Source organism: Cloeon dipterum, chromosome 3 (genome assembly GCF_949628265.1).
Source record: "Cloeon dipterum chromosome 3, ieCloDipt1.1, whole genome shotgun sequence".
NCBI classification, from domain to species: Eukaryota; Metazoa; Arthropoda; class Insecta; order Ephemeroptera; family Baetidae; genus Cloeon; species Cloeon dipterum.
The window spans coordinates 10031888-10053885 of record NC_088788.1 but is presented as its reverse complement, the minus strand read 5'-3'; the positions used below and the strand labels follow the sequence as shown (position 1 = coordinate 10053885).

The 21998-nt window shown below is 42.1% G+C and overlaps 7 protein-coding genes across 10 annotated transcripts in view; 3 read left to right on the top strand and 4 right to left on the bottom strand.

The window, feature by feature from the left end:
- RpL18 (ribosomal protein L18) overlaps window positions 1-11103 on the top strand; it is a 112745-nt gene extending 101642 nt beyond the window's left edge. The window contains exons 2-6 of the mRNA XM_065486563.1: window positions 10135-10145; window positions 10260-10346; window positions 10434-10640; window positions 10700-10823; window positions 10879-11103. Of these exons, the coding sequence (XP_065342635.1) occupies window positions 10143-10145; window positions 10260-10346; window positions 10434-10640; window positions 10700-10823; window positions 10879-11024 (567 nt within the window). The 5' untranslated portion in view covers window positions 10135-10142 and the 3' untranslated portion in view covers window positions 11025-11103. The remainder of the gene's footprint in view (window positions 1-10134; window positions 10146-10259; window positions 10347-10433; window positions 10641-10699; window positions 10824-10878) is intronic.
- Window positions 3049-9852, bottom strand: LOC135941212 (neurofilament heavy polypeptide-like). Of its 3 annotated transcripts, none has more exons than XM_065486555.1 (13): window positions 9724-9852; window positions 9425-9522; window positions 9273-9371; window positions 9128-9220; window positions 8962-9067; window positions 8189-8898; window positions 6734-6950; window positions 5820-6700; window positions 4289-5032; window positions 3838-3934; window positions 3599-3772; window positions 3383-3541; window positions 3049-3331 (listed from the first exon to the last, which is right to left on the bottom strand). In XM_065486555.1, exons 2-13 carry the CDS (start codon window positions 9509-9511, stop codon window positions 3114-3116), a joined length of 3585 nt encoding a protein of 1194 aa, XP_065342627.1. In that variant the 5' UTR covers window positions 9512-9522; window positions 9724-9852; the 3' UTR covers window positions 3049-3113. The 3 variants fall into 3 exon arrangements, with proteins under 3 accessions (XP_065342627.1, XP_065342628.1, XP_065342629.1); XM_065486556.1 differs by having other exon boundaries at window positions 5829-6700; XM_065486557.1 differs by having other exon boundaries at window positions 6734-6938.
- Window positions 11104-11777: 674 nt separating the features above from the next.
- On the bottom strand, window positions 11778-14162 carry CSN3 (COP9 signalosome subunit 3). The gene is made up of 7 exons (XM_065486562.1): window positions 14067-14162; window positions 13610-13855; window positions 13365-13546; window positions 12930-13178; window positions 12547-12698; window positions 12141-12414; window positions 11778-12031 (listed from the first exon to the last, which is right to left on the bottom strand). The coding sequence occupies exons 1-7, from the start codon at window positions 14125-14127 to the stop codon at window positions 11861-11863; spliced, it is 1335 nt and encodes a 444-aa protein (XP_065342634.1). The 5' UTR covers window positions 14128-14162; the 3' UTR covers window positions 11778-11860.
- A 382-nt stretch (window positions 14163-14544) lies between these two features.
- Window positions 14545-15303, bottom strand: LOC135939603 (U5 small nuclear ribonucleoprotein TSSC4). Its single transcript, XM_065484072.1, has one exon. It carries the CDS (start codon window positions 15301-15303, stop codon window positions 14602-14604), a length of 702 nt encoding a protein of 233 aa, XP_065340144.1. The 3' UTR covers window positions 14545-14601.
- Window positions 15193-21966, bottom strand: LOC135939604 (p53 and DNA damage-regulated protein 1-like). 2 transcript variants are annotated; one of them, XM_065484074.1, is made up of 4 exons: window positions 21834-21966; window positions 21472-21763; window positions 21226-21417; window positions 15193-15333 (listed from the first exon to the last, which is right to left on the bottom strand). In XM_065484074.1, the coding sequence occupies exons 2-3, from the start codon at window positions 21719-21721 to the stop codon at window positions 21242-21244; spliced, it is 426 nt and encodes a 141-aa protein (XP_065340146.1). In that variant the 5' UTR covers window positions 21722-21763; window positions 21834-21966; the 3' UTR covers window positions 15193-15333; window positions 21226-21241. The 2 variants fall into 2 exon arrangements, with proteins under 2 accessions (XP_065340146.1, XP_065340145.1); XM_065484073.1 differs by lacking the exon at window positions 15193-15333 and adding an exon at window positions 20525-20666.
- On the top strand, window positions 15490-18272 carry LOC135939601 (decapping nuclease DXO homolog). Its single transcript, XM_065484069.1, has 5 exons — window positions 15490-15917; window positions 16932-17161; window positions 17434-17647; window positions 17744-17879; window positions 17941-18272. Exons 1-5 carry the CDS (start codon window positions 15604-15606, stop codon window positions 18145-18147), a joined length of 1101 nt encoding a protein of 366 aa, XP_065340141.1. The 5' UTR covers window positions 15490-15603; the 3' UTR covers window positions 18148-18272.
- LOC135939602 (cilia- and flagella-associated protein 36) lies at window positions 19387-21224 on the top strand. The gene is made up of 6 exons (XM_065484070.1): window positions 19387-19573; window positions 19624-19691; window positions 19763-19870; window positions 20445-20647; window positions 20696-20805; window positions 20863-21224. Exons 1-6 carry the CDS (start codon window positions 19450-19452, stop codon window positions 21123-21125), a joined length of 876 nt encoding a protein of 291 aa, XP_065340142.1. The 5' UTR covers window positions 19387-19449; the 3' UTR covers window positions 21126-21224.
- Window positions 21967-21998: the final 32 nt, after the last annotated feature.

The following is a 21998-nucleotide window of genomic DNA, read 5'->3' as shown; positions in this document are numbered from 1 at the left end:
ATTTTCTTTTTTCCTCCTTACAAGGAAAACACAAATTTGAGCAATATGGAAGCAAGTGTATATTTTAAAGGAAAACAAAAATTTAATGGTGTTTCTATAAATTTTATTACCTTTCCCAGGTGGAAATTTATATTTATACGAATAATATCGTCAGCAGAACATAACATTGCACACGATTGGAACACTTTTTTCCCTCGATTAAAATTTTTATTACAAAACAAAGATGAAAAAGACTCGTAAGACAAAGCTATTAAAAACAACACAAAGACAACAGCAAACTCCGGTCAATTTCGTAACAGTTAAAATTCCGTCGTAAGTTTCAGGTAGATTTTACGAACAAAACTTCCCTTTTTAGTGAATATTCATTTAAGTTTCCGTTTATTTCTTTAAAAAAGAGCAATTTAATTTTATATAAATATGTTTACCTTTATTTGTTGCAACAAGCATTTTCTTTATTTTAATGATTCTATTACCATATTACCAATTTCCATAACATACTCTCTTATAAAAATAATAATAAGGAAAAAACAATAACCGATGAAGTGACGCTTGAACTCGGCCTAGCTGCCCCTTCCTACTATGCGGTCGTGGTTTTATTTCAAAAAGGCGATTACCATGCAATGCATGGTAATAAAAGTTGATACCACACAAAGTGCTCTAAATTTTTAAATCAGAAATTTACCTGTAGAGATTGATTTCAAATGCAACATGAAATTTTTACACCAAACATTTTTTAATCCCTCATTTTATTAAAGAAACAAAACTTTCCAAAAGAGCTAAAATAAAATTGTTTTTAAATGTAAATTAATTTTCTCGTCAAGACCTTTTATTTTTTAGTTTTCCTGCTTTATTCAAATTAGAGCACTGTGCGGTGTCAATTTTCATTACCATGGTAACCGCATTTTTTTTTAAATCAAAAACCACAACCGCACCACAACCGCATCGGTCTTGACCAAAACCGTAGTTGCGGTAACCGCAAAATTACCGCAAAACCGCAATTTATTTAATGTTTTAGAACAAAATAGTTTTGTTTTGGCAAGGCTTTAAATTTCATTGTTTCTGCGTGCAACTCCAAATCTCGGGTTTTAACCATCATAATTGCAAAAACTTTTCACCGTTAGACTCGTCTTGACCTCCCCTGAGCAGCTGAAGGGTTTAGGGGTTCTTACCCTCCACCCCTATACTTTAAACCCTTCGGAAATGAATAACATTTTATAGCTCTGGATAATTTTATTAATTTACATTATATTAAAAACATTTTTTTTAGTTTTGGTTGAATGGGCGGGGTGGTAATTCAGTAGGAATATAATTTTAAATGTTTTGAAGCCAAGTCGATGCAAATGGAAGCAGATTAATTTTTTTATTAAAATTGAAGCAATGGGGTTGAGAGGGGATGAGGGTAAGCTCCCCATAAATACTTGGGCTGTTAGTGGAGGTCAAGGCGAGTCTAACGGTAGGAAATTTTTGCAATTCTGATTGTTGGAACCTGAGATTTGGAGGTTCAAAGAACCCAAAAAGTGGAAAAATGTAATTTATATTAAGTTATGAAATAACTATCAAGATATCCTAAAAATTACGCCATTCTGAAAAATTTGGCCCGGTTTTTAATTGCGGGCACACATTTAAGTGGCTCTTGATCCGATCAACTTGTCCACTAAAAGAACCCCAAATATTCCATTTATGATGCATCAATAACGTTGCTTGATATTAGATTTAACACTTAATTTATTCAAAGAAAGGAGATTTTTTTAAATTTATGGTATATCATAAAAAGTGCCGTGCGAATTCCCAGAAATTACAACAACGTTATACATATAACCGTCTCGCGCGACGCCCTACCCGTCCCGCGTGACTGCGGGACGCCATACCCGTCCCGCGGGACGCCCTACCCGTCCCGCGTGCTTGCGGGACGCCATACCCGTCCCGCGGGACGCCCTACCCGTCCCGCGTGCTTGCGGGACGCCATACCCGTCCCGCGGGACGCCCTACCCGTCCCGCGTGACTGCGGGACGCCCTACCCGTCCCGCGTGACTGCGGGACGCCATACCCGTCCCGCGGGACGCCCTACCCGTCCCGCGTGACTGCGGGACGCCATACCCGTCCCGCGGGACGCCATACCCGTCCCGCGTGCTTGCGGGACGCCATACCCGTCCCGCGGGACGCCCTACCCGTCCCGCGTGCTTGCGGGACGCCATACCCGTCCCGCGGGACGCCCTACCCGTCCCGCGTGCTTGCGGGACGCCATACCCGTCCCGCGGGACGCCCTACCCGTCCCGCGTGCTTGCGGGACGCCATACCCGTCCCGCGGGACGCCATACCCGTCCCGCGGGACGCCCTACCCGTCCCGCGTGCTTGCGGGACGCCATACCCGTCCCGCGGGACGCCATAGCCGTCCCGCGTGCTTGCAGGACGCCCTACCCGTCCCGCGTGCTTGCGGGACGCCATACCCGTCCCGCGTGCTTGCGGGACACCCTACCCGTCCCGCGGGACGCCCTACCCGTCCCGCGTGCTTGCGGGACGCCATACCCGTCCCGCGGGACGCCCTACCCGTCCCGCGTGCTTGCGGGACGCCATACCCGTCCCGCGGGACGCCCTACCAATCCCGCGTGACGGCCTACCCGTCCCGCGTGACTGCAGGACACCTTACCCGTCCCGCGGGACGCCCTACCCGTCCCGCGTGACTGCGGGACGCCATACCCGTCCCGCGGGACGCCCTAAAACCATCACGCGCGACGCCCTACCCGCGGCGCGACGCCCTACCCGTGCTAAACAGTCGCATAATAAAAATGGTAAATTTTGATTCTCAAGATTTGCGGTTTTTGGTGGTTCCACCACAACCGCAAAAATGAAACCGCAACCGCAAAATTATAACCGCATCTGCGGTTGTGGTGGGCGGTTTGCGGTTTTTTAGTACCAAAACCGCAACCGCACAGTGCTCTAATTCAAATGCGTACCTAGCAGAATCATATTTAAAAACTTTGAAAAAAGATTCAAAGTTCAAAGGACAAAATCCAGTTTTTTTGGAATATCATAAAATAATAACTGAAATTGGTTAGCAGCGCTTTCACAGCTTTTAATGGCATAATATATTTATACAGGCCAAGAAATAATACCTACAAAGAATATTGTTCGAGACAAACGATTTTCTGCTGTTGCAAACACTCAAAGAAGCCCTGCACAGTGACGATCAGTACATTTTTCAGCTTCTTGGAGTCCCTCTTAACTGCTTCGTAAATAGCTTTGTCAACTTCACACGAAACGATCATCAAATTATCAGGCCACTTCTTCAGTTTTGTGGGCAGAAACTTTCCACCCAGTCCAACGACGCAATCTGGAATTAATACATTGGATAACAGTAAATTGCTTAATGGAGAATTCTCACTTTTCAAGCACTGCCCCTTGGGAGTGACATTAGGAGTAAAGAAAACGTTCCAGCCTTTGAACACGTTGCGTTCCTTGCTAGCCTTCAGCAGGCACTCTTTCAAATCAAACCCAAACTTTTTCTCTGCTGCTTTGTCCTTCAGGATGTAATCCCATGCATCTGAGACAAATTTTAATATATTAAAATCAAGTATGCTGGATTATTATTGAAACTGACCAACGAAGCAATTTGCTTTATTGCAAGCCTTGAGCCACTCCTGGCTGACGATAGGGGCTCCAAATCCGATAAAGTCCAGAACCTTCAGGGTGCGCTTCAACGTTCCGTTCACCACGAGAATGAATTCTTCACCCTTGTGTCTGACGTCAGGAACATCGTCCTTTGTCTGTCCCCCTGGAAAATGGAGGAAGCCATGATTTGAGTCGGTTGGGCTTTTGACATTTTTTTATAATTTGTACCTAGTTTGGCAACAATGTCTTTCTCCGCGGTAGTTGGTCCCTCAAATCCGGAGAAAAAGACGCAGTATTTGGTCCGAGTCCTTGACAGACTGTCACCCTGAGAAATTTGAATTGTTTCGTTAGGTCAAATATGGTTAAAATCCTATTTTGATAAAAAAAAATCAAGCTGCAAACGACTATTATCAGAAATTGTTTACAGTAGACGGTTTAGATTTTGAGCTAGATTATTTTACCCATTTTACAGGTAGACTTTATGATCAGAACTCACTTTTTAAGTGATTGTTTACCTTTTAATTACTCTTTTTGTATGTATAAAAGAGCAATTTAATTTTAGATGGTCGTCTTGATTAACGATCATGACAATTTGTTGCAACAAACATTATCATTCCTTTAATGATTATATTAATATCAAATTACTCTCTCATAAAAAAATAATTACATAGATACTTACTGATGAAGTGACGCTTGAACTCGGCCTGCCCCTCCTGGTGGCCCTTGCAGCAGGGGCTGCAGGAGCGGCAGGAGTGGTTACTTCCACCTTGACAGCCGCAGCTTTCTTTACCGGTGGGCGTCCCCGCGGCGTTTTAATCGGTTTGGCCTCTTCCTTGACCTCCAGCACAGGAGCAGTCTTCCTCAGCTTGTTTGACTTGGGCACCTGGTCCTCTTCATCTTCAGACTCAAACTTCTTCCGCACGGACACTCGTCCAGAGCGGGTCCGCACGGCCGGCTTTTCCTCCTTGGGCGGCTCTTCTTCCACCTCCACCTTCACAGGCGTCTGCTTGGCTGAAGCCGCGTTCCTGGTCCGCTTGATCGGCTCCTCAGGGGTAGCTTTGGTCTTGGGACTTTTCTTTGGAGACTTGACGGGCGGCTCCGACTCGGCGGCCGCCTTTCCCGCCCTCTTCCTCCCTCCGCGTCCCTTCCTTTCCTCAGTCTCGGGCTCGCTCTCCTTCTGTTCCTGCTCGGCCGGCGCCTTGGCTACTTTCCTCCGCGCTCCTCCTTTCTTCGGCGCCTCCGACTTCACTTTGCTGTCTGGTGGTGTGCTTAGCTCAGCTGGCGCATCTTTGCTTTTCCGCACGGAGCCTCTGGTCGGCCTTTGTTCCACAGGTTCTTCCACTTTTGGCTCGGCTTTCTTCCTCCTGCCCCGCGGCAGCTTCTCCTCGGCAACCACTTTAGCAGCTCGCGGAGACATTTTCACCTGGACAGAATAAGTTTTTCAGTGGAAATTCGGACCGTGATAAAATTTTTGCTGTGTTGCTTTTGACTTTCCTGCTCTGAATGAAAGTCTTTTATAATTGATAACAAAACGTTGCAGAGCAAAGCCACTATGATTATTCCCAAGAGATTAAAAACATTTTTAAGCTATGAAAACAAAGAGTTTTCTTTTCTCCGAAGCTATTATTCCATATTATTATCTCGAAAGTATATAACGGGGTGGATTGCAAAGATAATATACTTGGAACAACTATATAATCAGAATCATGATAATTTCACCAGCTCTCGATGATAAGAGGTCACGGTTAGCATTTTACCAAAGGCCATTGAGGAAATGACTACGAAAATGCGCAATGTGACGTAATCAAGGGAATTAATTCCGAAAATTTAATTATATACCATTATAAGGCACTTACGCGGAGTTTAGGAGTCGATTTTGATGCTGTGAATGTTTAGCGTAAAAATATTTGGTGTGCTGATAACCAAAAACACAAAGTGAATGAAAAAATATTTGTTTTACATGTAACATGCGCACAGTGTCCAATATCACAAGCAGTGGCGCCATCTGTTAGCAACTTTAGGCCAAGAGGCTTACTCAAAATTGTATCCAAAAGCGAACAAAGCGGAAATGCCTCAACATTAAAAATATTACTAGAGTATATGGTGGCGCCATCTGTTGGCAGCTACGAACACTAAGGGATTATACAACTGGTGTATTAAAATATTTCCGCTTTAAATTTGATAAGCATTTGAGGAGTAAAAAAATTCACCTCTCTCACCTCTTCTGCAATGGAAATGTCAAGACCAGGTGAATTTTCCCTGACTTTCTTGACCTGTTTCTTGGAGGGAAAAGCCTTCTTTGGCTTCCTGCCTCTCTTCAGCTGCGGAGTCTTTACCACGTCCTCTGCCATCACAGGAGGTTCTGGTTCCTTGCCATCAGGCTTGTCGTCAGGTTTTGTCTCTTCAGGGACAACTGGCTCTTCAGGAGCTTCTTCTTCTTTTTCAGGAAGTGCTTCCTCTTCCTCTGCATTCTCAATCATCTCGATTTCCTTCATTGCTCTGCTCGCTCTCGTCGACCTCTTTACAGGGCTAACACTCAGTCTCTTTTTCCTGGCTGCACTCTTCTTAGGGGTGGCCACGACCTCTTCTGGAGAAGCTTCCGCGACAGTCTCTTCCTCCTTCTGAGGAGTTTCACCTTCAACAGGCTCTTCCTCTGCCAATTCAGTCGATTCCTTTTGAGGAATTTCAGGTTCTTCACTTTGTTCCTCTTTCTCTACCTTCTCCTTTTCCTCAGGAATTGGCACTTCCTCACTTGGTTTCTCCTGCGAAGGGGTGGTCTGTTCAGTCTCCTCTGACTGCTTCTTTGGAGTGACTTCGACCGTTGTCACGTTTTCAGAGTCATCCCAGGCGGTGGAATTATCAACAGACGCAGTCTGCGTGTCCTCAATGATCTCTTGATCCTCACCATCCGACTCCTCAATGACGCAGCTGGTCACTTTGAGATTGGACTCATCCAAGGTCTGGTCCTGGGTGTCCTTCACCAGCAACTGTTGTTTCAGCGCCAAACTTTCGTCATCAGAGCCCTCTACTATGCCATCAGATGATTCCTCAATGATTGTTGACTCGTCAATCAGAGATGCAGGCTTCTCAGGTGACTTGTCAACCAGAGATGCAGACTTCTCAGGTGACTCAACAGGACTGGGCGACCTTTTGGTGGCCACGGGAGACGATTGACTGCTGGGCTCTTCATCAACCTTCTCATCTTTTACGGCCACCTTGGGCTGACAAACTTTTCCGTCTATTTCAATTATTTGAAGGCTATCCTCCGAGTCCTCATCGTCAAACAAGGCCTTCCTCGCCTCGCACAAGGACTGCGGCAGCTCTACCACCTGCGACGGTGACTGAAATGAGAGCAAATTTTTCGATATTTTTTTCAGGCAGCAATGGATAGTCAAAAATGTTTTGGTGAGTTCACAAAAACGTTTTTGGGTACAGAAAACAGGGTTCCGAAAAACCCGGGTTTTTTACATTTTGCCCGACCCACCTGGGTTTTATTGGGGGGTAATATGGGTTTTTTTGGGGTTTTTTGGGTTTTTCTGGGTTTTTTCAAATTTGCTATTCACTGCATTTTTTCAAGAAACGGAGAAATTTAATCCTCATGGCCCGGGACTTGCGAATTTTTTAATATGCAAAAATGCAGTATTACTTTTTCAGCGTTAAAAAAACAGCCAAAAAACAATTTTTTTTTATTTCCCAGCATTTTTTATTTTTGATACTAAAAATATTGGAGGCTTGGGCAAAATAGTGGGTTTTATTGGGTTTTTTAGCCTGGTTAAACCCGATAAAACCCGGGTGGGTTTTATCCGGGTGGGGAAAATTCGGAACCCTGACAGAAAAAGCCATGATTTTGGTTTCAAAGTCAAGAAAAATTATGACGTGAATTGACCAGTTGTATAAAACTCTTGGTGTTTAACGCCGCCAACAGATGGCGCCACTGTACAATTTCTTGATAAATTTTATATCAAGGCACTCTTCCACTCGATTTCAGACTCAATCCTGCCACTGTGCAGTCTTTACTTAAAATACTTTCTTTTGACGTGCTGAAAACCAAAATCCAATAAGCCAAACGTCGTAGAATCGTGAAAAACTATGTTTTGATGTATAAAATCTTTTCCAACGTTTCTACGGCGAATGGCTGAACTGATTTTGGTTTTCAGCTAGTCAAAGGAAAACATATTAAGTGAAGAATTCACAGTGGCAGGATTGAGTCTGAAATCGCAGCGGAAGTGCCTTAAAAATAAATTTATTACGAAAGTGTACGGGGGCGCCATCTGGTGCCGGGTTCGAACACTAAGTTTTCATACAACTGGTGAATTTAACACATAAAAAATTATTTTTTGAGTTTTTTTCAAGTTTGATTAATAAGCTCCAAGGAAACTTTAATCGCATCTCTGACAGAAAAAAATTAGGATTTTATGAAAAAAAAATATACAAAACAAATGCGACAAATCATGCCAAAAAATCCAGTTTTAGTCAGTTACCGTCAAAACCAGCTGATAAAATAGAGAAACACTGAAAATTAAAGCGCGAAATTTAAATCTTAAAACCAACAACTCATTACAAAAATATTCATTCTTACCTGTGTATGGTCTGGCGTTTTTTCCAGCTCTGTCGCGGTATCATTGTTTTCCTCCGCAGCAGTATCGTCCTCCAGCACAGTTACAGCTTCATTATCCTCCTCTGGGACGGTATCGTTGTCCAGCACAGTTACAGCTTCATTATCCTCCTCTGGGACGGTATCGTTGTCCAGCACAGTTACAGTCTCATTATCGTCCTCTGGGGCGATATCGTTGTCGAGAACAGTCACTGAGTCATTATCAAGCGAAACACAGAGTTGGAGAGTGGAATTCTGCGTTTCCTCTAGTTTCTTTTCCTCCACGACGGCCTTTGGTTCAGGTGGAGGACGCATCGGCTCATCCACCGCCTGAGTCTCCAGCTCAGAGACCTCCTGCTCCTGCGTCTCAAAGGATGGAAGCCGCTGCAGGCGGAATCCGCTATCCCGAGGCTTCGGAGGCGTCATGTCTGACTCGTCCAAAAAGGGATTACTGGCTGCTGGAGAGAGACTCTTGTCTGCTTTTTCCTCTTTATCAGCTTTGACTGGGGAATCAAATTCAAACTGCGTGCACTCCCCTTCGTCGACCTTTTCGTCCTCGTCAGTTTTATCTTCCTTGTCTTCATCCTTTTGATCCTCCTCGATCATTTTATCCTCTTTTTCCTTTCCTTTCTCTTCCTCCTCAGCGATGCTTTGTGAAAGTTGTCCGTTTCCTATCGCTTCATCTAGGGAATCCTCTGTAAGAATAAACAAATCGATTTTATATAATTTTTAGCATGCTAAGCGATATAATAATCTACCTTCATTATCTGGCTTCTTATTTTCTTTGTAAGTCGCCTTGATGGAACGAAAGTCCAATGTGTCTCCGTCAGTCACTTGATAAAACACTTCGGGGTCGAGTTCAAGCTGAAAAATAATTCGCATCGATGAATTGGAGATAAATTAGATCAGTTTTCGGTTGACTACCAGTTTTAAATAGTTGTTCTTGCCGTATACACAAACGAATATTGTGCCTTCAGCTAGATTGGCCTTAACAGTGGCGTGAAGTCTTGATATTTGCTGAAAGTCACAGATCATGAAATCTGCTGACGGCCTCGATTTGTTATCTTACCGGAGCGTCAATGACGATGTCCGCAGTGGTCTCTCGTCCGATTGTGGTTTTCTCTTTGTATATGGGTTCTTCTTGGTCGTTCACGATCAGATAGCCAACCTAAGTTTTGAATGATCGAATTGTATGGTTTAAAACTGAACAGAGAGTCATACGGGATTGTCTCGATCCCTGGATACGTCTGCTGCGGCGGTTTTTGCATCGCTAGGAATGTAATTAATGTCTTGTGTTTCCATCATCATGCCAGCATTTCCTGTCAAAATCAATGAAATTTAAATTTCAATATCCGGACACCTCGCAGCACGGAAGCAGTACAATTCGGTGGAAGGGACTGTTTAACATTAAAAACCGGAGCCGAGGTCAAGAGCCGCACATACAACCTCAATTTATAAATAACGCAGAAATATATAACGCGATTGAAAACCTGAAATTCCTGCAAATCAACAAAACAAACCTTTGAAATCGCAGTGGAGAATTAGAGTGTCTCTGTCTCTGCGTTATATTACAACATCGGCTTTTAAAGCTTTTGTTTACTGTGATCACCTGTTTACTTTTTGGCTTTCCCGCGCCAGTGAGGCAGAGAGTTAAAAAATCAGCCATAGAGAACGCTCGAGAAAGCTCTGACATTAAAGCCAACATAAATAGTTAATTTCTATAATTTTGCTTTTGTTTTTATCTACTTTAAATTCCTTGAACAATCAAATTAACTAATTTAATTTTATAATTATAAACGATGATTCAAATTTTCACAATTATCGGCAAAAACTAATCCTGATAGCACCTGGGTAAAATTTTATTCAGTTGGTACACTTGGTCCAATCGCCGAACTCTGCGTGCTGTGTTACCAGCTCCCCTCATTAACTAGGCCTTGCGATGGTAAGCACGATTTTCTGAAACTATATTTTTATCTTCTATCATCCTATTTAATCCTTAATATTATTGTTTCTCGTGAATTAAAATTAAAACTAGGATGTTTGATCTTTATTTTAGGGTATTGACATCAACCACAAGTGGGACCGAAAGGTCGTCAGGACAGAGCCGAGGTCGCAAGACGTGTACTTGCGGCTTCTTGTCAAGGTATGGCACCCAGCGTGGATTTATTTTTGTAGCAAAACAATGCCGAAATAATCGCATTCTCTAACCTGTCGTGTTATTTCCTTTCAGCTCTACAGGTTCTTGGCCCGTAGGACTGGCTCCAAGTTCGACAAAGTCGTGCTGAAGCGTTTGTTTATGTCCAAGATCAACAGACCACCAATGTCGGTGGCCAGGATTGTGCGGTACATGAAGAAGCCCGGCCGCGAGGGCAGGATTGCCGTCATTGTCGGCACCGTCACCGACGACCAGAGGATCTTCGACATCCCCAAGCTCACAGTGAGTTTGATTTGAATTAAATTCCGTGGTAGTTTCGTAAAACGTGTGTTCGCCGGTAGATCTGCGCCCTGCGCGTCACCGACAGAGCTCGTGCCCGCATTTTGAAAGCTGGAGGCGAAATTCTGACCTTTGACCAGCTGGCCCTTCGTGCCCCCACTGGAAACAACACAGTACTTTTGCAAGGTTCGTTTTAAATTTAATAATTGATGAATGAGATTCGAGGTTCGTTCAATTTTAGGACGTCGTAATGCACGTGAGGCTGTCAAGCACTTTGGACCTGCTCCTGGTGTGCCACACAGCCACACTAAGCCCTATGTGCGCTCCAAGGGTAGGAAATTCGAGCGTGCCCGTGGTCGCAGACGCAGCTGTGGCTACAAGAAGTAAACATTTGTACGCGATGTGGAATTTATCAATAAAAATTCAGGTGTTAAGTGCAACGCCTTTGTTTCGGCCACGGTGAAAATTACCTGTATTATTACTCTTCTTTCTGAATATTTCTTAATATCTTCTTAGTAGCCTCGCGTTATTCCTAAATTTTCCTGCCAATTTATTGACCCATCTAGAGTATTCATTATTCACTTTAAATCAGAGTTGCAGAAAAACCCATTAAAAAAACGCAGAGCAGTGGTAAAAAGAGATTTTTAATTTTAACCAGTTTTTGCAGGCAATGTCTGCACCTCAGTTTTCATTAATTTTCTAATTATTAGCTCATGAACTTGACTTGAAAAATTGTTGGAGAGAATTTGAGGCAGCAATGGCATTTTAAAAGAAAAAATCCGCACAGTAGAAGAAATTTTGTTCACTCGGACCACAAATTTTAGATTTTCAAAAAAATGTGGAATAAATTCATTTCTTGTGCAAGAAATTGGTGAAAACCAGTAGCGATAAAATCCGGGTGCAACCCTACTTCAAATTAATGAACTATTTGTGCGACAATTTTAATTTTAACTGTTACACTGAGTGGATGTAATACAAAAGTGTCCAGGGATCACTTGATTGCTTGTCAAATTATTTAGTGTCAGGTTAATTTAAGAACTAAAAATATTTCTGTATTTTTTGTTATAGTCGTTATTGTTTATTTTCTTTTTTGCCTAAATTTCCACATGTTACGACGACCTAATTCATTGAAAATTAGCCTTCCTTCTGTGAGTTTTAATTCGGTCAGACATTACATAGTAATTCAGATTTTTTTACAAATTATTTGTATAAGCGATTGTAGCTCAAACACTGTACGTGTTGGCGATGCCTGCAGCCTTGGGAGTCTGTGTTCCGGCTGGTGGAGCTATTTCTTCCTCAGCACCAACACCCGCTTTCTTCACGAACTGTGGGTTGGTGGTGATCTCCTCTTCCATACTTTGCACCTTCCTGTCTAGTTCCATGCAAACAGTCATCTGAAACAAAGATTGAATTATTATTGCGGTGATCAGATGGGATAGACATGCCAAAAACAAAAATTAAGTCAATTAATTTAATATAAAAGGAAAAATAAAATAATGTCACCTCGTGTCTCAGTCTGTGCAGCATTTCAGGGCTGTTGTACATCTCAGGGTCCTCGTTGAACACGACCATGCCGTCCCTCTGGTTGATCGTGGCAAAGATCTCGCCATCTTCGATCATGTTCAGAATGAGGCTCTCGGCCTCCGCTGGTCCAGCCAGCTGCACCCTGCTGGCCACGTCAGACAGCGACAGCGTGATGAACGTTTTGGTTAACCTCTGGATGTTCTTCTTGGTCAGCGACGCAACCACCTGCTTCGCCAAGCCGAGGTTGTTATCCCTGCAACGTTTTTTTTTAATTAAGTTTCTACTTTTCAATTTTAAAGACAATGTGTAAGAGACACAAATAGGGGAAGTTATCAAATAGAAACCGAAAAACAGAAAATAAATTTGACAGTTGTTAATGCGGTACCTTTCAAGAACTTCTCTGTGCTTGTTGACAGCTGCTTGGACATCAGTGATTGAGTTCGTGCTGTACGCGGTGGCAATGTCCAAGTAGGTTTGGCTCAGAGGCTTGATGAACCGCATCATAGCCTGTGATGTGTACTTAGGCAATGGATTCAGCTGAGGAAATTAATGGAGATAAAATAATTAAATCGTAATTTTCTGAAACCTTAAATTAAGGAGCGAATTGAATTTTTTAAAGTAAACTACAAGATGTACAACTATAAATTTCTTTTAGATTTATATTTTTAGCTGAAAAATGATTAATTTATTTCTAAATTTTTAAGGCTAAAATTAATAATGCTGTTGAAAATTTGGAGGACACTTCAGTCACACATGCGAATTTTTTACCTTTCCTTGAAGGATGAGGGACACCAGGATAAACTTTTTGTAGGCTTCGAGCATGACGTGAGAGACGGCAAAGGCTGGCGTGGTCAGCGCCACCTCGTAAAAGTAGAGCGCCCTGTCATATTGCTTCACGGCTGTGTAGATCATGCCACCGTAGTAGAAATAACGCAAAAAGTGTTCTGACTCGAATTGGTGCGCTTGCACTGGCGCTTCATATTCGGGGAGAATACTTGTGATGTCCACGTCCAGCACCTGAAATAATAATTATTTATCATTTTCTAATATAAAAATGTAAAAGACTGAAAATATATCCCCTTTGAAAGCAATACCACATTATGTTGAGCGAATTATTTCAAACTTCTCCCCAAAGAATGAGACAATTTTAACAGTAAAATATTATAATCATGCCCCTTCTTAAAATGTAGTTGTTGTGTTAACCTGGATGGCAGGTTTGAGGCATTTGGAAAGCAGGCAGAGTTGGCAGAGGTCAGCGTGCACGGAGGTCAGCTGTGCCTCGTTGGTTTGGATGCGGTGAATTGCTCTCCGCAGCACATCAATGCCTTTCATGACGGTCTTTCGCTCCACCATCCACTTGGTGAACAGGTGACACAGCTCGGCGACTGAAAAATAACAAAAAAGTTATTTTTATCAATCGTATTTTTCAAGAAAAATACAAAACTAACAGATGTCGATGGCATTGCGGACTTGGCTGACGTTGAAATCATTAATGAAGTCTTGGAACTGAGAGAACAGACTGTCTGCCTGCTCTGGCTGAGGATTCGAGGAAAATTTTGCAACCAGGACGGCGAGGATTCCGAGCGAGTGTTGATTTACGTTCAGCGTCTCAAGCACGTTGTCCAGATGTTGGCTGTTTCTGGTCAGCACCTCGCTGCATTTGGGCAGCAGCTCAGCCAAGTCTCTGAAGCTCCCTGTTGGTTGGGAAAAATTTGTTAATTTATTTAAATTGGAAAATAAGCCCAGGAAGAAAAACAATGACGACAATGTGTCGGCACTTTTGATTTAGAGCGTTAATTTCTTAGAACTGCATGTCCGAAAAAGGCGTTTTATCAGCGGGAAAAGGAAAGTTTGCATTTTTAACTCGAATTAACGTATATGCAAGAGGAAGGATGGATTTTTTACCACTTGCGGAGTGACTTCGGACACTGTTCACGAATTGCTCCAGCGCTGAAGCGGTCGCCATTCTTGTTTATGTACACTCTACTCTACCAGTGTTACCAACTTAATAGTACAGTAGACCAGAATGAATTATAATAAATTCGTTTTTTTTAGTTTGGATTACTGCTTTTATCATCTTTTCAGCTCTATTTTATGTTTAGTTGTTTACAATAATGTTTTTGTGACGCGAAGAAATTATTTACTGCATTTTCCGCGCATATCTATAGCGTAAAAAGCTCTTTAAATTCTCTCAATTAATTGAGCTGACCAATTTGTGTCCAGATGTTGAAAAAATATTTTAATGGATTTGTATTAAAGAGAAAATTTGAGATTTCAAAGTAGGAAAAGTCATATGATCAAGATCAAGATGTTCCACTTACATGATTAATGATATTTCTAAACCTATAGCCACGTCTTAAAATACAAAACAAACAGAGAAAAATCTTTTTTATACATTATTTTTAATTATCTTACAATAGTAGTAATTACTAAACTTTACTTAGTCACTATCAACAGTTGCATTGTCCTGATCATCATCATCGTCATCTTTCAACAAGTGGAGCAGTTTAAGTTTTTTACTGTCCGAGTGCATTGGTTTGTCTCCTTTCCGCGATTCCTTCGCCTCACGGCCCACACCCCTTCTCTTCTGTCCGACAACATATTCGGGCATGACCCTTTTGGTGCCTTGGAAGACGGGCCCTTCTCCACTCTTACTAGGCTCTGGACTCTTCTTCCTGTCCCTAGCACTCCTAACGGGCTTTTTAAACAGGACAGGCTGCGGCGGCTGGCCGTCCACCTCCATGTCCTCTCCGTCGCGTTCACGCCGCTTGCGCAGCTCGTCGAGGAAAGAGAGGGCAGTGCTGGTGTTTGTCCGGTCGGACATGTCGTCGCGACTGACGTCGCCGAGGGTGTAGTGCGTCCACCTGTGCGGATTCTTGTGGTGATCCGGCGGCTGTCGCGGTTGGTGCCGCGGCGGCGGAAGCTCCGGACGCTTGAACAGACTCTCCTGGCCGCGCAGCTGTCGCGTTGTCTCCTTCTCCTTCGAGCGGCGCCGCGGCGACGCCCTCGACAGGTCGCTCAGCGACACGGCTGGCGCCGCCGCTGCCGACCGCGGGGACAGCGAACTTAGCTGGTCGAACACGCTCTTGTTGCGCGAGTTGAACTCTGCGTCTCCGCCCCAAAGGCGGAATTCTCCGGACATTTTTTGATTTAAACCCTCGAGCGTCACCTGCTGATACAAATTAAGAAGTTAAAAAGTGTCCGTGATGGATCTAAAGAGTAAAAATTACATGAAATTCACGCAGATTCAGTCACCAGCCACCAGCGTTATGTATATAAACAAATCAGCTGATTGGCTTTTGTTGGTAAACATGCGCATGCATTGAATCAATGAGAGGGAATTTGAAAGAAGAGGGGGAATCACAAAAACAAAGCGAAAACGTGAAAGCTTGCTTCTTGAAGGCGCACTCTTCGAAAGTTTTTAATTATTTAAGACAGAGAAATGGATTCCAAGACGAAGTACACGATGGAGCTGGAGGACGACGACCTGTACGACCTGAGCGACGTGGATGATCTATTCAAGGTGAAGCAGATCGCGGGGTGGTACAACAAGGATCGGCACGGAAATTACTGCAAGGACGAGCAGTACGCCAAGTACCTGTACCTGCCAAGGAATATGAAGCAAGTCAGCTTTGATCTCAATCAAAAACACGAGGAGGACGTTTACAAGCCGCAAATTGAGATGAAGGAGTCCATCGATTCCATTCTCAAATGGGTGGTTGAAAATTCTAAAGACTCTGAAGGCAAGCCTAAAAGGTAAAAAATATGACGGACAAACCAATTTTTATAAAAAATTAAAATACCACTAGCCATTATCATTTTAAATATAGGAAATTCAATTTTTAATTTTCATTCTGATACAAAAATGTTTGGGTAAAAAATTGCTCCAAATATCTTATTGGATCAGTTTCACAGTTCATGACATGTGCTCCAAATTATCGTTTTAGTTATTTGAGGTTTAATTCACGGTTAAAGAGGAATGATACTGGAAAAGCCTGGAAAATGCTTGTTGCCAATGCATAAATTCATACCTTAGGATCCAGTTAAAGCCTAAATTGACCTAAGGAGCGCTGTAATTTTTTGAGAAAATTGGCTGGAAAGTTACCGTGCTTTTCAAATGGTACTGGCTGTCTCCTTACTTGAAATCCTATTTAATTTCAAAACCAAGAGTTTCCCCAATAAGTGGCATACACCGTTGAACAGAACTCGACGAGAGGAATCGGAATACATATGCCAAGAAAATATGTTCGATCACTGTAAATTTTGGAGAAAATTGGCAAAATTTGAATTTTTACTGTAGGAACGTCTTTTTTATTATTGCAAATTGTTGAACAAATTGTTTATCGGTCAATTGTTGAAGGCATCCAACAATTTAAATAATTTTCAATTGTTGCCCAGTATCATTCCACTTTGAGGCCGCCATTATACAGCATCGTTGGTTAATAATTCTGATTTTAAAGCATATCTGCCTCAATTTTAGACTCAAATCCTGCAATTAAAATAATTTCTCTTCGTGGGCTAATATAAAATCAGTACATATAGCAGTTGGCTAAATTATTTTTTGGTGTAAGCCTATCAAAGAAATAATTTTATGTTCAAAGAATGTACTGAAGCAGGAAATCGCAGCAAAAATGCGTAACATTCTTTACATTTAAACACTTACGGCTTGCGCATGATAAAAATAATTAAATTATATTTATCTATTTGGCTTCAAGTAAATGATACTTTTTGTCCTTTTTTTAAAATTTAAAAGCAACTTGGAAATTTCAGCCCTGACGCAGATTTCGTCTGCTACCGCGGGATCTTGTACCAGCTCATGTGCGTGCCGTACCAGAATAAAGACAGTCTCAGGGTCTGTGCGATAAAAGCCAAGGGGACAACGTATTTGTGCCAATTTTTCACGGAGGAAAACAGAAAGGACAGACAGGCGCAGGCAGAGAACCCCGACATGGCCAAGTTTACCAAGTGGGGGCACAAGTTTGAGCACTACATGGTTTCAGGTTTGTTCCTTAATTTTACTTTAATTATAACAAAAATAAAATTACACAATTTTTTTAATTAATAAAAGGCATATTTTTCAGTTTAAGCCTTCAGCTTGTATTGAATCATGAAGGTAGAATTAAATTTAAATACTGCTAATCATTTTTGTACAGTAATTGTTTAATTATTTTACCAATATAATTCCATATTAACTGTAGCTACAGTAAGTTAAAGATAAATTTAAGTAATTGAAATGTCAAGTGCTTGAAATATAATTTCTAACGTTTCACAGACGAGCCTGGGAAGCCACCAGACGCAACGCAGCCCATGTCCCAGTACGAGGAGCTCAACATTGTGTACCAGTCCATGCTCGGACCGAACACTCTCATTTACGCCGCCGAAATTGACGGTCTGACCAAAAAGGAAGACCTGCAGGACCTTTACCAGGCGAAACTAATTGAGCTGAAAACCTGCCACCAGAATGCCAACAACTACTCGTTTTGCAGGTGATTATATTTCTCCTAGGCCATTTTTTACTTTTTAATCAAATGACTAATTTATTCTGGTTCTATTTTGTAACTCAATAAAAAATAATTTACCAGGCACAAGCTGATTAAGTGGTGGACGCAAAGCATGCTGGCGAAAATCGACTCGATCGTGGTCGGATACAGAAACGACGAGGGAATGGTGAAGCGTTTGGAGCAAATGGCAGTGGCAAACATCCCTAAAATGGCAAAGGTAAGCGAATTCTTAGCACGCAGTTCACTCATTGTCATATTAAACTTAATTTGATTTTCAGGGATGGAGCGCTCCCAGGTGTGTGGTGTTTTTGAGAGACTTCCTGAGCTTTGTCAAACACGTGATGAAAGACGCGACAGAAAGTGACGTTTTTGAGTTTGTTTGGTACCCCGGTGAATCGAGCTACTCAGCCAGGAAACTGCCGCCAGGCAACAATTGCAACTTCTTGCCTGACTGGTTTCAAAGCTGGCTTGACACTGTGCCCTAAATTTGATTTTATTTTTGACGAATATGTTACTGTGGAAGTTGTTGTTTTTTTAACTGCAATGTCTAGGGCAGTGCTGCCCTGCAGACCACATAATAAAGATCAATTTGAAATCAATATTAAGCACGTGAATGTGGTATTAAAAAGTTTATCTTATAAATTAGCATTCCTTGTGAGTGCGAGTTTTCAATTATTTAGATTTATTGGAAATTTATCAGTGAAGTGACGAATTAAAATATCTCAAGCCGTAGAGCTCAATCAGACCGGCTTTTTTGAACGCGAATTCCATTTGTAAAAGAAAATTCTTTTCTTTTTCTATGTTTGGGAGTGATTTGAAAATACGTGGTATTTATAGAATCCTGGATAATGATCATTTGTTGTTGCACATCGCGAGAAAAGTTGTCCAGAATTTATAAAAAATTATTTATAATAAGACATTCTGCTCAATAGCCGCAATACCTATCAGAGCTGACAATGAGTTATGCCACCCTGTTTGACGGCATAAGGTGTTATTGTTTTTAGTGTGGCAACAGAGAATTCAGTCATTCTAACGTTTTGGTTTAGTCCAAGACATGGTCAGTTTGTGCCCTTTTGACAGAACAGAAAGCGCTGTCAGACTTTGATTGCGGAACAATTATTCACTTTATTATGGCACGAGCGAAATTATCGAAGTTATTAATTTTGATCGATCATGATTGATTGACTGAAAAAAGCAAAACAACCGCCCGCCCGCACTAAGCTCGGCCAAAACTAATTTGAATTGAAAGCTTTCTTGTTGAACAAATATTGTGCCTTCCGCCTCCCGGGCCAATAATATCAGATCGCCTTTTAAACCTGAGAGGGCATGAAGCACATTATTTCCTCTCACACGCAGCCATAAGAAAGGTGATTTGTGCTCTGTTCGCAGTCATATAAACTGCTGGCATCCCTTTCTTAAACAGTAACACAAAAAAGGCTAGCGAAATGTAAACTCCTCGCTGATTTATGTAGATTGAACGTGAAAATCGCAACTCCGGCGTGACTATCTACAATCTCTTTTTATACAAAATGATTTCAATAAAATTATCCGTTAATTTTTTAGTCTGAAACAATGATGTTTTTATAATTGAGGTCATTACTCTGAAACATGCGTGTGAACCATTCTTTTTTTTCTAATTAATTGTAACGATTGGAGAGCTTTCATGAGTGACTCATGTGGAAGTTTAGCGCGCTGCATTGCTTGTTAGTCACTGGCCGGCCTGGTCGTCATGGCAACGCACCGCCACACAACTCGGCCGAGCAGTCGTCGGTCAGTCTGCTGGCAAAATGAGCAGTGGAAAGGACGACCCTTCCGATGGCAACTCCTGGGTCATCGACTCCCTGATTCAGTTCCTCAGCGGACCCGTGTGGAACAAGCCAATCGCAGCTTTCATCGAGAAGCACTGCGCCAGTACGTGATTAAAATTATTTTTCTGGGTTTTTAATTAAAATCTATGGCAGTATTCGATCCTGATGGCGAGCACGACACTCAGGACCATCGACAGGTGCACGTCGAGTACAGAACTCTGGTGAGAGAGAGAATGACGCCTGCCGGATGTGTTTTTTATTGATAGTGAGAATTTTATTGTGATATTGGCAGGTTGATTCACTGCTGGGCGGATTCGTGGAAGAGTTGCAAATTACGCCGGTGCAATTTCAGGATGCGGTCAGCAACCAAAACACAAATACCGCGGCCAGATTTCAACCAGTAAGTTTCTGAATAAAATTGAAATCAATAATAAGTAAAATAAATTCGTTGAATTTTTGAAGTTTTGAAACATAAAAATTTAAAATCCATAAATTTATGGGCATAGGGGAATTTAATTATTAAATTGATTCTTAATTTAAATAAAAAATTTGTCAGAAATTGGGCTTTGAAGTAATAAAATAGGTCAGTGAACTTGTCCAATGAAACGAAACTATTTCATATTTATCCCAATTGAATTGAATTTTAATATTTTAAATCAAATCTTGAAGGTTTTTTAAAAGCAAAACGCATTGAAAATCCTCCTGTCTACAAAGAGAAAGTCGCGTGTAAAACCTCTTGATACCCCTAACCTCCCTACTCCGAAGTGTCCAAAGCAAATTAATAATTTGTTTCAGTTTTAGAAGATATTTAAGCACGCTTGTCCAATTTTTCTTATTTCACTAAAAAACCGGGTTTGCAAAGGAATTATTTTGAATTCTTGAGGTCAGCCAATAACCTACAACAAAAGCCATAATATTTTTCAACCAATATTCTTCTTTAATAATTTTCTTAAAATTAATTAATTTAAAATTAGGGCGCCCTTTTGGAGCAAATCTGGGCTGCTTCGGATTTTGCGGCCTTCAGCCACCTGATGGGCCTGCACAACCTTGAGCTGCAACTGCAGGCGCTGAGCGCCATCAGGAGTCAGAGTGGAGCACCACTGCCGCTTGACTACAGCGAGGACGGAACGCTTCTCACCGGAAACGGAGAGGATAGGCTCCTCAAACATGTGCTGCGGTGAGTCGAAAATCGAATTCTGCAAATAAAAATTAAAAAATGCAACAGACGCTCGATGGAAGAGGCGCAGATTTTGGAGAGGATGAACAAGAAGTTAAACAGACTGAGCCTGGCTGAGGACACGCGCAAAGTGGAAGCACCAACAACCTCTAAGAAAGGTAAGAAACAAAAATTCCGTCCATGAGAGGGGGTAATTTAAGATTTGGACCTATTAGAGAGGAAGACGGAGGCTCCTAAAAAACCAGAAGCCCTCACAGAAGAGGAGATCAAGCGGAGGAAGGAGTACCTGTGCCAGCAGAGGGATAAACTGCTGCTGGCCAAGGGCAAGACACGTCCGCAAGAGGCGGCTGAGAAGAAAAAGGTGGAAATAGTGACCGAGGAGCATGAGATAACGCATCAAACCGAATCCGAGGAAGCGTTGCAGATGCGAAGGGCCCTTGTCAACCGACTCAAAGCTGAGATAATCAACAAGAAGTGATCGATTTTTAACTGACGTGATTGGCGCTTTCATGATTTAATTAATGTTACGTGTATTCCAAGACATTTTGAAAAAATAAAGAAAGATAATTCGCACTTACTTTGTTGAATCACTTTTTAATCCCTGGATGATCTCCCCAAGACCTGCCCAACCGCAGCCATTTCGACCTTGGACAGAGGCTTCAAGTCGAAGCCCTTGAGCGGGTCTTTCAGCTCTAGCTCTTGCAATAGATTGACCTTTTCTTTCAATTCGCTTCGGATACGGTTGCTCTCGATGTCCAACTCCAGCAAATCTGTTCAAACATAATGCTACAACCTCTGAAAATATTTCACAACATCTAAATTACCCCTCTTGAGAATGCTCTGCACATCTTTCTTGGGCAGTTTGAACATCACAGCGCCGGTCAGCAGCGTTATTCGCTCATCAGGGCCACCCGCACTTTGCTCAATAGAGCGAGCTGCAACTCGCATGTTTTGACGGCTTTTGTCCGCCTCGATGAGGGCATGTCGGTCCGCTAACACTTCCTCAGCGGCTCTGTTTGTGGCTATCAAGTGCCGCAGCTCAACTGGAAATTCAGAGGGCCACTGAGATTCCATTCTGAATCAACACGAACAACCGTCTTTTGGGCTCAGCGAATTCTGTAGTTACAAAATATAACATACTTCAGCTGTATTTCGTGATATTACAATAATAATTAAAATTACAGACCTTAATGGTGAGAATATCAAGAATTTATAATGTTGAATAAATTGATTTAGTGAGAGAGAATGATTTTTAAATCGGATTTCGTTGACAAGGTTCACTGCTTTAATGAAAATGAAAACAAGATAATCAGCATGTTGAGGGGGCGTGGTAAGCGTTCAGCGCCCACAT